Below are 14,686 nucleotides of genomic sequence, written 5' to 3'. Positions count from 1 at the left end.
TTGTATGTAAAGCGGATGCAAAAATGATTTTACCATATATATATATATATATATATATATATATATATATATTTATTTTTTCGGAGTTATCATCAAACTGATATTAAGTTCCTCTTCTTCTTTTATCTTTTCTTTTCTTTTAAAAAAAAAAAGATATTCAGTACATACGTTAATTTCTATTAAAAAAAAATACAAGGATACATTTTCATTTTAATTTGGCGCGTTTAATGAATTAATTCATCTAGGTATTGGTCTGATGTTCAAACCTAAACAACTAAGTTAAGACCGCAGGAACACACACCTTTAATAATGGGGCCAACCAAAGTTTAATGTACTATTTATAACATAATGATCGGTATTTTTTATAACAAAATATTATACTTTATGGAAAACTTTAAAAATAGTTATCATTTCAATCATAATATAAGTCACAATCTGCTCATGAGAATGCAATCTAAGATAAGATACTATAAAGGCTGTCTTTAAGTAAAATGTCTTGTATCTCAAATTCATGTTATTGTAGGTAGTGTAAAATCTGTATTGTTGTTATAAAAAAAAAAAAATCTGTATTGTTGATTATGAAGATATTAAAAATTAATTCACAAAATTATATGCAATCCGAAAAAAATGAAAATGCAATATGCATGGCCCCAAAAAATTGCAGAAAATTAATGTTTAAGGTTTGTGGACAAATGCTTCCCAGGATATGACGGGTTACTTTTGTTTTGACGGTGGCACAATCAGAAGAAGCAATATCAGCGGACACAACGAACGCTGATCAATCGCATACCAAGGCAATATGTGAAGGTTAAACTTAGCAGAGTTTTGGTAAGGATTCTGAAAAACTAATTATTTAAATTCGACCACTAATATGTATAAGAGATGAATGGTCATAGGAGAAGATGCACAACTTTTCAGAATAAAAAAGAACTCATTGAAAATGAAGAGACACGATTGTTCGCAAACGAAGAGGCATGATTATTCGAAAATGAAAAGATCGAGTCTTCCATCTTATTATTCATACCCATTTATACAACAATTCAAACACCTCATTTGTCTTGTTCTTTGAAGAAAGTGAGACTCAATATTCTCTCTCATTGGTTAAGCTTATTCTTTTATATTGCCATATGGAATATTTTTACATGTTTCGAAGTTAAGAAACTATGCACTTCACTCATCCTTTCTCTATAAATACCACATTAGCCATGGCATATTCCTCACACCATATATCACAATTAACAATATCAACTACCTAGGGTACAAAGAAAATCCCAGTGGTTCTGTGATAATATGGCTCTTACAGTTCAACATGCATTCTCTCATCTACTCACTATTGTAGCTTTACTCTCAATATTCCTAGTGATACCTTCCTCTTGTTTCAACCCAAAAAAGCTTGATACTGCTTCATACTCTGCATCTGGTTCAAATTGGTCACCTGCACTGGCCACTTGGTATGGACCTGCCCAAGGCGATGGAAGTGAAGGTAAAACAAAAAATTTAGTCACATGCATGCAGATTTTCCTTTTTACGAAATTAAGAATGTACCAAAGTAATGCTTAACCCCGAATCGGCCTCTTTATCCTCCTCAGAAGTTATGACTATATAGAATCCAATCCATTGTACTTTGATCAGGTCAAATTCAGGGATCTAGTTAGGATGCTACTAAATCAATATTTTTGACAAATAACTTTATATTTTATAATATATTTTTAACCCACCCCTCACATAAGAGCTATTGAGTTTGAAGGTAAAGAATGAACAAGTCTTCTTACCTATCCTAATAAAAAAATTCCATAATATTTATTAAAAGATTATTAGAAAAATGGGGATGACAATGATCGAGCTTTGAACTACTTAGTCATAAAGGCTCTAATACAATGTCAAATAATCAATTCTCAATAAAGTTTAAGCAGTTAAGCAAGGCAGATGAATAATTGTATATTTTATATCATATTTCTATCGGTTTAAATTATTACATGTGTCAATTATGTAGGTGGTGCTTGTGGATATGGCACTGCTGTTGGACAATCTCCATTCTCAGCAATGGTATCTGCGGGAAGCCCTCTCTTATATGACTCAGGCAAAGGCTGTGGTTCTTGTTATGAGGTGCTAACAATGAACATATATAGCTAAATATGTTTCTGAATTCTGATTAATAACATTTATATATCAACTGCATGCAAATGCAAAGGGAAAAATTAATACAAGTTTAATTTGCATTTCAATTTGTTTTAATTTCAGGTGATGTGCACGGGGAATTCTGCATGTTCTGGCAAACCTGTGAGGGTAGTTATCACTGATGAGTGTGATGGGTGTGGCTCAGATGCTGAATATCATTTTGATTTGAGTGGCAGTGCTTTTGGTGCAATGGCAGTTTCAGGTCAAGATCAGAAGCTACGCGATGCTGGAAAAATAGACATTCAATTTAGAAGGTAGGTTGTAAACTTTTTAATTAATTCTTCTTTATGTGTTCAAGTAGATTTAATTGTCTATTCCTAGTGGGACAAAATTTTTTAAACTTTTTTACTATTATTTCAATAAATATTTCAACTTTCTTGACTCTAGTTTTGGTTTTTTTTTGACATATACATGATCATTAGCTTTTGGGGAAGGATCTTTTTACTCTTACTGAAAATAAAAAGGCTTATTTTATATCTCAACTGTTGATTTTTATTTTCATGTATCTGATAATTATAATTTATTAAATTATATTTATAATTAATTATTAATTCTTAATAAATTATAATCTTTAGAGGAACAAAAATTAACGTTGAAACTCTTTATCCATCAACGGTTGAAACTCTTTATTCTTATACTGGAATTAAAAAATCCCACTCTTAACTTTTTGTCATTATAAATTATCAATTTTTTTCAACGTTTTTATCACTTTGTCCACAATATTGTAACTAACAAAGTTGGGCTTTTTATTTTTATTTTTTTATAGAGTTGAATGCAACTATCCTGGTACGTCAATAGCTTTCCATGTGGACTCTGGATCCAACCAAGAATATTTTGCTACATTGGTAGAATATGAGGATGGGGATGGTGATCTTGCCAAAGTTGAACTCAAGGAAGCACTAGACTCAGCCTCATGGGATTCCATGCAGCAATCATGGGGTGCTGTTTGGAAATTTGACAAAGGCTCACCGTTGAAAGCACCGTTCTCTATTAGGCTAACCACACTTGAGTCTGGCAAGGCTATTTTGGCCAACAATGTGATCCCTGCAGGGTGGACGCCTGGTCAAACTTATAGATCAATTGTGAATTTCGAAACCTAAGATGTCCTTTCACTTTGTATCATCAGTTTGTAACCTAAGATGTCCTTTCACTTTGTATCATCAGTTTGTACCTATCTCCTACTTAATATTATATAATACAGAAGGAGATAATTATAAGTCGTCCTATTAGTATATATAGGGAACTTTGGATTGACTTCTTTAGTCAATTACCAATTAAACCTTGTTAGTTACTGTGTTAATAATTATTATGGGTTGATCGACCCATTTCTATCCAATTAGGTGAAAGGAATTTTAATATATCAAAACCATATTATTGAATGAATGGAGTCATTAACAAATTGAAAGACTGAATCGTAACTCGAAGAACATGTTATTTCCTTTTCTTTTATTTTTTATTTTTTAAATCTTTAACTTTCTCATGTAAAATCATTTTCATCTTTAATTGAAAACGTGAGGCAGAAGGTGATTTAAAAAAAAAAAAACCATATCATCATTTGTTTTCTGATGTTTAAGGGGAAAAAGTTTGAAAAGAAATAGAAAAGTTGGCAAAGCTGAAATTTCTGAGTCTTTGTTAGGTTTGAAATTATTTGATTAGACTAATTTATATCTGATATGACTCAACTTGGCACATGCATTTGTTTTAGAACAATTTGGCACCTACATTTAGAAGTTTTACTACTTGAAATTGTTGTATTTTAACAAGGCGCGTCAGAATTTTTATGACGCATGCAGTTTAAGGATTTAATTAATGAATAAAAGATTTCTCCAGTGAGATAAATTATCTTCGGTGAGCGTAAAACAATGTCGTTTTGAAACGGAAATCAAGGTATTTTTGTAATTTTAATATATTGCAAAGTTATATTAATCTTTATCATTATAATTTTTTAATCTAATAATCTCAAAACGACGTCGTTTTGAGCTCACTTGACCGGAAAAATACTTTTCCCTTAATTAATTCACATTTCAAGCCCAAAACTTGTGTGTAAAATATAGCATAAATTATAATCTTACACCCAATAACTTAGAATATGGGCAGTTTTCATTGTCACAGTAATTATATTTTTCGGTCAAATTGAAAGAAAAAATCATGGAAGTTGATTCAACTTGTAAGTATAAAAAACTTACTTTTTAAGATTTAAAAGAAATAAAATATAGTAATATACTTTGATAGTTGACGTACAAGCACCATTCTTGTGACATTGATATTTAAATAAAATATTTCCATTACCCCTTAATAGTAACTGTGCTAAAAAACCCTTATATATATATATATATATATATATATATATATTTTTTTTTTTTTTTATAACAAAAAAAAAAACCTTATATTCAACTATAGAGTAACATTTTTTTTTTGGAAATAACAAATATAGTAACATTAATTCGTTATTCATATAACTGGTCTATAAATTTATATAAAAAAATTAGTGTATGTTCGAATTAATATATTTTATATTTAAAACAATGTATAATAATTTTTTTTTAAAAAAAAAAAAAGATTTTTCTCCTGCAAATAATCAAGACCTAACATAACTTTGTTGGTAAAGTCAAGAACCAAGAAAATGAAATTCAATTTTAATGTATGGTACATAACTAGTAAGCGGTCATGCTTGATGCTCCCCTATATATTGCTTACGTAATAGTACGATGTACGGAAGTAATTTTAGATTAACTACTTTTGCCAAAATTATTTTTTGTTCAAGATTTACACATATGGTGGACTCTCAAAAGGGAAAATTTCATTTTCACTTTATGATTTATCACTTGATTTCATATGATTTTGAACTTGTCACTTAAATTTATTGTGCTTAAATAATTTATTATTTTTTTTTTTGATAACAATAATTTATTATTTAACTTCATATGATTTTAAATTTTCACTTACACTCATGTGATTACAAAAATATATCACTTAAATCTCTTTTTTTTTTTTTGGAGTTACCAACCCTAATTATCTCTTTGAGACGAGTTGGCTCCCTCCGGTATCCCCACGAGCTTCGACTCTTTGAGCCGGCTATGGGACTAATCCGGAGTGCGGGGAAACAGTGATGGCTAAAGGTTCATCCCCCTCCCCAAGACTCTTATATATATACAAATATTTACCTTCTCTAAATTTTTTTTATATAATTATGATATTATCAAATAAAATTAGTAATTAAATATGAAATTAAAAATATTTCAAGTTATTTATTTTAAAATTAACTTATAAATTATCTTAAATTTTTTTTTATTATAAAAATATATCTTAAAAAATATTATTTAAGATAAATTAAATATGTATTATCAAAATAAGATATTTACTTTCTTCAGATAATTTTATAACAATATCGGGTAAAAATAAATAAAATAAAATAATATTTGATTTGAAATAAAAATAGACGAGGTTATAAAATTAAAGAGAGGGAAAATAAAAAAATTTATATGTATAAATTATAAGGATATAATTGATATTATTATTAATTTAAATTTAAATCAATAATTTATATTTTTCTGTATATAATTTTAATTTATAATATGATAATAATATAAAATAAAAGTTGATAAAAAAAATGTATGAAAATTTGAAATCACATGGAATTAAATAATAAATTATTTAAAAACAATCAGTCTAAGTGACAAATTTAAAATCACTGGAGGTCAAGTGATAAATCATAAAACCGCATTCCGTGAAAATGAAATTTTACCTAATTTAAGTTAAAACGATCTGAACCCAAATAAAAAAAATGAATTAACCTTAATGTAAAGACTACATTCATATAAATTGTGTGCATTTCAATAGTGTTAGAATTTCATATATTGGTGTCCTACATTAATAACACTTACAGAATTTTTCCAACCAAGAGGACAGGGAGAAACATATTCTATCTATAGATGTTGGACGGGTTGTAACATCTGCCTAAGTGTATGAACTCCATTGGTCGTGGGGTCCATCAGGAATGGTGTGTGGATTTTCTTGGCTTTCCTATACCAAATATAGTTTGAGTTAATCGACTCTGTAGAATTGTTCCTCTTCATTGCTCCAGCGGCAAGCTCACTACTAGAAAAAGCATAATTTTCGACGGAAATTTTCTGTCAAAATTAAAGACAGAAATTTCGACAAAAATCTTATTCCGACGAAGTTTTCAACGAAAATATTATTCCGTCAAAACTTATCAACGAAAATCACTTTTCGTAAAAAAGTTTTGACGCAAAAAGAATTTCCGTCAAATTATGTTTATGAAATTTTCGACGAAATTAAGATTCTGTCGAAGATTATCGACGGAAAATGAATTCCACGAAAATCCATGTAAAGAAAAAATTAAAAAATAAATATGTTTATGAATTTTTCGACAGAATTCATATTCCGTCGAAGATTTTCGACGAAAAATGAATTTCGTCGAAAACAATTACAAAAAAATAAATCAAAAAAGAAATTATATATATCAAATTTTTGACGGAATTCAGATTCTGTCGAAGATCATCGACGGAAAATGAATTCCGCGAAAATCCATGTAAAGCAAAAATTAAAAAATAAATATGTTTATGAATTTTTCGACAGAATTTGTAACACCCCGTATATATCTGGTAATGTTATCATACTATCGTATTAAGCAGCGCTTAATTAAAAATGCGGAATATCTTTTTCTTTTCAATTATGATGTCATTATCATTACCAACTTGCTTATTAATCAATTAATAAAACATCACATGTGTGTAATTGTAATAAAACAGCTATCTGAATATACCTCATAACATAGATAATAAAAGTGTGGCTCTAGTCACGAAACTACAACAACGTAGACCGGACCAACTAACAGTTTATACAACTCCAAATCAAAAGCACTAACATAAAGTGTCATGGACAATCCCCATGCTCACTCAAATAAGGCAACACGCCCAACATCAGTCTCAAGAACAACATAAATAGCGGAAAACATAAACAGCATCCATATCCAGTCATGGCAGCAAACAGCATAATATCATCAACTAAGCTCTGGCCTCCTGCCGCCAGAGGCATCAGTCACCAAACTACCAGAACCTGAAATAAGCATTCCCCAAACGTGGGGTGAGATCTCTAAACAAGAAATCTCAGTAAGACAAAGGGTCCTCAAGGATCTTCCACCCCAAGCTCACTTACATGTGCAATATAAGTTCAAAAGCAGTTTATCATCATCAGTTCTAAAATGGTGCAATGCAGCAGATAATCATGTCATGTGTGTCAATTCTATTCTACTGGCCAGAGAAATGCAGGATTTATATACGTCTAATACCCACAAATAGTGCAAGACGCTACTTGCATTCACCCCGGATCACCATATCGTATGACGCCACCGACTCAAGTTTACTGTCAAGATGAAACAACACATGCATATTAAAAGCCATTAGACATAAAGCTCAACAACATTTCAAATAATCAAAGCATGTGACACAGCATGCATACAACCATACCCCCATGGGACATGGTGGAACCACAACATGGCTAAACCGAGGACACGAAAGCTTATCTTGCAAGCTAACTCCCATAGCCAAGAGTCCACAGCTCAAAGTCCAAACACAGCAGATTCACAATCTGTTATGAACCAATACTATATCAATAATAATGCAACACAAGCATATAACTTAAAGACAACGCCTTTCCTTACGTTTTACGTCTTAAGGCTCCATACCAAGCCATAAGCCCTTAATCACTTGATTCTGACTTAATTCATTAATAACAGAAGTTCAACTTCATCAATCTAGGGTCCACAAACCCCCAATAGCCTACTGTACACACAACACAGCTACTGTTCTACGAAATCCCAGAATATCCGGATATTCCTCGGGACCATATCCGGATATTCAATATCCGGATATCTCACTGGACATATCCGGATATGCAATATCCGAATATCTAATATCCGGATACTCAAAACCCATATCCGGATATCACATATCCGGATATTCCTCGGGCACATATCCGGATATTTCACGACAGAATGCAGAAAATGCATTTCGTGAAGATATCATTCCAAGGTTCCATTTTTAACTCTTAATAACGTTAAAGCATGCATCTTTATACTGATCAAGGTCCACACCCCAGTTGGTTACTTGATTAACTCATTAAACATGCAAAGATCACACATTTAACCCATTAAAACACAAGCTCAAGGTAGGTACAACTCACCAAAGCTCAAAACAGAGGATCAATGGCTCATGGAGCTCACCACACTGCCTCTACAGGTTCTGGAAATAAGGTGTACGAAAATGCAACACAAAGGTTGGTCCTTTCTTCACAAAGAAGCTTCTTGAAGCTTCACAAGTCAAGAACAAGACTCCAACCACCCAAACAACCCAAAACAGCAGCTCCACCCACAAGGTCAGCACCCTCAACTCAGAAAAATGCTACCAACACACTCCCAAAGATCACTCTCACTCACCACAAGTGTTTAGGAGAAGAATAAGTGAAGGAGATGGCCTCAAAGCTCAAGAAATGGTGAAGGAAAGAGAAGGAGACACCAAGTCAGCAAGGAGACCCACACTCAGCAGCCACTCACGCACAAAAACTGAGGTCCTAGGGTTATGTGCCAATCATAAGGCTATATATAGAGGTTTAACCATTAATCACCCAGTATTAACTTTAATTGTTAAGCTTAGCATTTTAATCCCAAACTTTGGAATCTGAAACTACACATTTTTCAAAGAATTATCATATTTTTCTTATAATTTTCTGAGCACTTTTCCGGTACGCGCTTTTCAGAGCCAGTACTGGTTTCTAGCACCAGTTCTCATTATTTGGACTTGAAACTCGTTTTACAAGTCCTACATATCATTCTAGTAATTATCATGCACTTACATTAATTTTCTGAGATACTTTTTCGGTACGCATTTATACCGACTAGCAGAACCGGTATCTGTACTTTTCTTCTAAAAAGCGACTTTCAGCATTATTACTCACTTACTATAATTATTAAAGCCTCATAATAATTATTAGGGTCAATTATGGAATCATTTCCTATTTTCTCATAATTTATTAATTAAATTCCTTAATTAAAGGTGCGGGTTCTTACAGAATTCATATTCCGTCGAAGATTTTCGACGGAAAATGAATTCCGTCGAAAACCATTACAAAAAATAAAACAAAAAAGAAATTATGTTTATGAATTTTTCGACGGAATTCAGATTCCGTCAAAGATTATCGACGAAAAAAAAATTTCGTCGAAAATCCATGTAAAAAAAAATATGTTCATGAATTTTTCGACGAAATTCATATTCAGTCGAAATGGAATTCATATTCTGTTGAAGATTTTCAATGGAAAATGAATTCCGTAGAAAACCATTACAAAAAAGAAATCAAAAAAGAAATTATTTTTATGAATTTGTCCACGAAATTTAGATTCTGTCGAACATTATCGATGAAAAATGAATTCCGCGAAAATCCATGTAAAACAAAAATCAAAAAATAAATATGTTTATGAATTTTTCGACGGAATTCATATTCCGTCGAAGATTTTCGACGAAAAATGAATACCGTCGAAAACCATTACAAAAAAGAAATAAAAAAAGAAATTGTTTATAAATTTTTCGACGAAATTCAGATTTCGTCGAAGATTATCGACGAAAAACGAATTTTGTTGAAAATCAATGTAAATAAAATCAAAAGATAAATACGTTTATGAATTTTTCTACAGAATTTATTTTTCGTCGAAGATTTTCGACAAAAAAGAATTTCGTCCAAAATCATTACAAAAAAATAAATCAAAAAGAAATTATGTTTATGAATTTTTCGACGGAATTCAGATTCCGTCGAAAATCCATATAAAAATAAATCAAAAAATAAATATGTTTATGAATTTTTTGACGAAAATCATATTCCGTCGAAATGGACTTGGAATTGTGATGTAAAAATGGTAATTAGATGTCTATGATAAGTTTGAATTTTATGGACTAAAGCATTTGAATCATGAAATTGGGATGGTTCCCTTTATATGCCTCTTAGCCATTTACAAAGGAAGCATGTTTTAAGAGTGACTGTTTGTGCTAGTGAGCACTTATACAGTCTAAATACTATATGATTAGATGTTTAAACTTTTGGTTGGGTTAGATAAAAAAAAATGAATAAATTCCTTCTTTGGGCCTTATATGTGAAATTGTATATCTGATATAAGACTGATGCATGTGCTTATCAGGACGTTATGAGAGTGGGATTAAATCCCCATTTATCTGAGAAACAAACGGTACTCTGTCATGGTTTAAGACTCGGTCTGGAATGACACGAGTGGTTATATCCTGATGGTATGTGATCGTTGACTATGGTCATTCATCACGGATGTATTAGAGACGGAAAGGGAAGAAAGAAGTATGTTATGAACAAGTAAGAAAATATGTATGAGTTGCAATAAATCATGTGAATTAAAGGAAAAGAAAAAAAAAATTGGCTCGTACTTCCGCTAATCGAGTTAAAAGATTAAGGGGGGTGTATTGGATTAGGATTTTAAAAGATTTTTTTTGAGATAAAAAATCTTACAGATTTTAAATGACATTTTAGAATTGGAGACACTATATAGACTTTTTTAAAAGACTTTTTTTACAATCAAGATTTCATAGGATTGGATTTTAAAGGATTTTAATAGAATTCATAAGATTTGAAAGGAGAATATGGATTTATAAGATTTTAAAAAACCATATGAATTTTTAACAAACATTCAAAATTACAAGAGTCAATACAAAAGGGAAAGGTTATACTTACAACCTATTTTTATTTACAACATTTTACAACTATATCTTAACCGTTGATTTCTGTCAATCAACGGTTATCATTCATTGAAAATTAAATATTAATTAATAAGTTTGATTTGCGAAAATAATAATCATTGATTGACGAAAATCAACGGTTAATATATGGTTGTAAAAGGTTGTAGACAAAAATAGGTTGTAAGTATAATCTTCCTCATAAAAAAATAACAAAGAATTACAATGAAATTAGTAAAAAAAGTAAAACCAAATATAATTTTCTCAATCAGTAAAACATAATGGGGAAGGATATACTTACCACAAAAAAGTTTACAACCTTTACAACAAACTAAATCACCTTTAATTTCTGTCAATCTAATGGTTATAATTTATTGAAAATTATTAGGTCGTATTTATTAATTCCCAATAAATTATAACCGTTAGATTGAGAAAATCAATGGTGATTAGGTTGGTTGTAAAGGTGATAAAATTTTTTGGTGGTAAGTATATCCTGCCCCAAACATTAATATAATTTTTAACAAACATTCAAAATTACTAAACAACAGCTTTTCACATATCTAATGGGTTGAAAATCATCTTCTTCATTTGGTATCAAAGCTATGCATATATGATTATAAGACCCAATTTTTTTAATTATAAAAATATTTCTAAATTTGCATATAGAACCTAAAGTTCATGATAATATTTCGTTTGGAATTTTTTGCAATTGATCTTGAAAACCTTGGGATTTTTGGAATTTTCTAACCATATATATGCATATTTTCATTGAATATTAAGAAAATTTTGAATCTGAAATTTATGGTTTAATTACTTGAAAGTTTAAAAAAATTTCTCAAATTTTTTTCAATCGATACATTGAAACCTTAAATTGCTTTGGGGCTTTTGAGAAACAAGCTTTTAGTTATCTATTGACACAAAAATTGTTTGAAATCGTTTCCTATAGTAAAGGAATTTCGTTTATGAATTTATTGTTACGAAATATAGGGTTCATATTATGAAAGTTTCAATCTTTCTTTAAATTGATATTGTTTCATTGATGTAAAACAAAAATAATATGAAAGTTCCCCTGTTATTTTTTCACTGATTATGTTATTTTTAATACAAAAAGCATACTTTTGTGCCAAGAAAAACTGCGACCCATAGCTTGAAAAATTACTTTTTAAACTTCTAAAATTTCTCAAAAATGGCTCAAAAATATGTTATTTTTGAGATAGATTATATTAAAATCTCGTTGGTTTGTTGTTTCTGGGTTATTTTGTGATAAAAATCGCTCAAAAATATGCTCTTTTTTTTAGTTTTGACGAAACTCCCATGACGGAACCCAATTTCGAGCATTCAACCTACCAAAGGAAGAAGAAAACACTGCAATAGAAAAGGCATCTTATTTATATCTTTCACTAAAAAGTCTCGCGAAATTCACACCAATAGAAAATCCATTAAAATCGTCGGATTTTTGAATACCACGAGATTGTGATTCCATTGTTTAAAATCCTGATTGAATACCAACGGATTTGGACGGATTCTAAAATAATCCTTGAAAATCCTAATCGAATACCACGTGACTTTTTTCAATCCATTAAAATCCTAATCGAATACCAACGGATTTTTTTGTCCAAAAACAATCCATTAAAATCCTTTGAAATCTCAATCCAATACACCCCCCTAAGTAAGACTTTCGCTGATGCATTTTTACATATTATATGTATGTCAATTGAACCGGCCCGAGATAAAGGTGTTACACAAGTCAATGGACAAGCTCCTCTTGCCCCTTCAATGTTGGTTCAGTGGAAAGAAAAGAGAAGAGAGAGTGATCGATAGATTGGGAGTGAATAAGATTAGAACGATGGAGGTAACATAGAGAGTATGTTAGAACGATAAGGGTAATTAAAACCAAAGCACGTAACATTATCCCAGTGACAAGAGTAAAAGAAACCGATCAAATTGACAATCCTTACCAAGATGATTATGTTAGGGAGGTTACTGTACACATTGCTGATGATGACATCCATCAGATCCTTGTTAACACTACAGCTGAATTAGAGACAATCCCTGCTTTTCGCATTGATAGTGATGACACGGACATTGAGGAACCACAATTCTTGTCATCATCTGAAGCGGAACATGATGATTACGAAACTGAGGAGAGTGAAGAAGAAGACATAGTTCAAAATGAAGAATCAGAATGAAATGCAAATTATAAACAATCATTACAGAATTGTGTAGGATCATGATAGTTTGTTTGTGGTCATATTTCTTGTAATATGTCAATGTAGTTGTCATTGTTGTAATATTTGATATTACAGATACTTATCTCTGGATGTATTGTTAATTTTGATGACATATTTTGTAACATCGGATGCCATTCAAGTTCATTGATGCAGAATATGTATACATGTTCACGAATGATCAATTGTTATGGAGATTGTAATGGTAAATTGAAATATTAATCAAGTTTGTTTCTTATGCAGATGAAGGCATTTGACCCTACACAAGGTAAATAGTTCCTCTCTACGTACATATGGACGAGGGGCTATTAGAGGTCGAGGGCAGGACCATACGTCATTCTCTTAACGTCTGCAAACAACATCACCAGATGCACAATCACCACCATCGGTAGTCCAAGAGACACTGGATTCGTTTGTACCTTCTACTGAAGAAGCAAATGAGGTTATCTGACTAATTATGCACATATTCCACATTTTTAATTCCAAAAAATTTGTGTTCAAATATGATTATTGTCAAATTTATCTAATTTTTCTCTTGTTTTTGTTAAACAGGATCACGCTCCGTCCCCACCGGCGGCTCCATATTATGGTCCACCTTCGCCTGTCATCCAGGATCTTGTTCCACGGTGGAGGGAGAAAGATCCCGTGGACAATCGTATATGGGTACGACCGACCGTTGATGGCAGTAAGTAAGTACAACAATTGTTAATGGTAGTGTGCTATTTTTTCAATACATTTTCATGTAAGTGTTGATAATAATTTAAATGCATTGGTCAATATAATCACATTACAATGTGGATCAACTTTGAACCATGTGATGTAGTGCGCAAAATGTGGACAATAATCAAGCGCAACTATGACGGTCCATACCCTACATATAGGGCAGTTCAACCAATGTCAAGGAGAACTGGTTCAACACGTTGATGGTAATGTTCCCCTACAAGTCTGACCATATTAATATTTATGTATGATTCAAGGTTTTTCAAGTTAACATTGATATTTTTACTAACTTGTCTTTTTTGTCGTGTTTCATCCTTGTAGGAAAACTATAAATGCTTGCTAGATGACCAATATCTTTTTGATAAAACATACAAGACCAAAGCCACTGACATAATCAAAAATCACTTGAATTTGATAAGAAAAGGAAAGGGCGATACGTCTTGGATAAGACAAAATGTTCTTGCTGGTTTGAAGGTTCCCTGGTCTAATGAAAAATGGAAGAAAATGGTTGAAGCAAATATGAGGAACAAGTCCAAATTTGACGGACCTTCACATTCTGGAGGTTCAGTTCCATTTACTGAACATGCAAGGCGGTTGGTAAGAATACTTATAATTAAATATGCATGTAGATTCATAAAAAGGTAAGCCTTTTTTATACTTAGCGTATTATGTTCCTATTGTTTTATGTTCATATATCACGCAACAGGCAGATGGGGTCACGGATCCGTCTGCGATGGATTGGGCTGTGTTCAAGCATACACACACATCTAAAGATGATCGTGACAATGGTGC

General features: G+C 31.3%; 1 protein-coding gene across 1 annotated transcript; it reads left to right on the top strand.

Annotated features, from left to right (window-relative positions):
* Window positions 1-1,290: 1,290 nt before the first annotated feature.
* LOC133300816 (putative expansin-B2) lies at window positions 1,291-3,278 on the top strand. The gene is made up of 4 exons (XM_061500402.1): window positions 1,291-1,483; window positions 1,994-2,106; window positions 2,242-2,432; window positions 2,945-3,278. Exons 1-4 carry the CDS (start codon window positions 1,291-1,293, stop codon window positions 3,276-3,278), a joined length of 831 nt encoding a protein of 276 aa, XP_061356386.1.
* Window positions 3,279-14,686: the final 11,408 nt, after the last annotated feature.

The sequence above is a fragment of the Gastrolobium bilobum genome, unplaced genomic scaffold (genome assembly GCF_033153095.1).
Source record: "Gastrolobium bilobum isolate Gb01-03AN ecotype WA unplaced genomic scaffold, APGP_CSIRO_Gbil_v1 utg3414, whole genome shotgun sequence".
Lineage (NCBI taxonomy): Eukaryota > Viridiplantae > Streptophyta > Magnoliopsida > Fabales > Fabaceae > Gastrolobium > Gastrolobium bilobum.
Note: the sequence above shows the minus strand (reverse complement) of the source record. Positions and strands in the feature narration are given on the sequence as shown.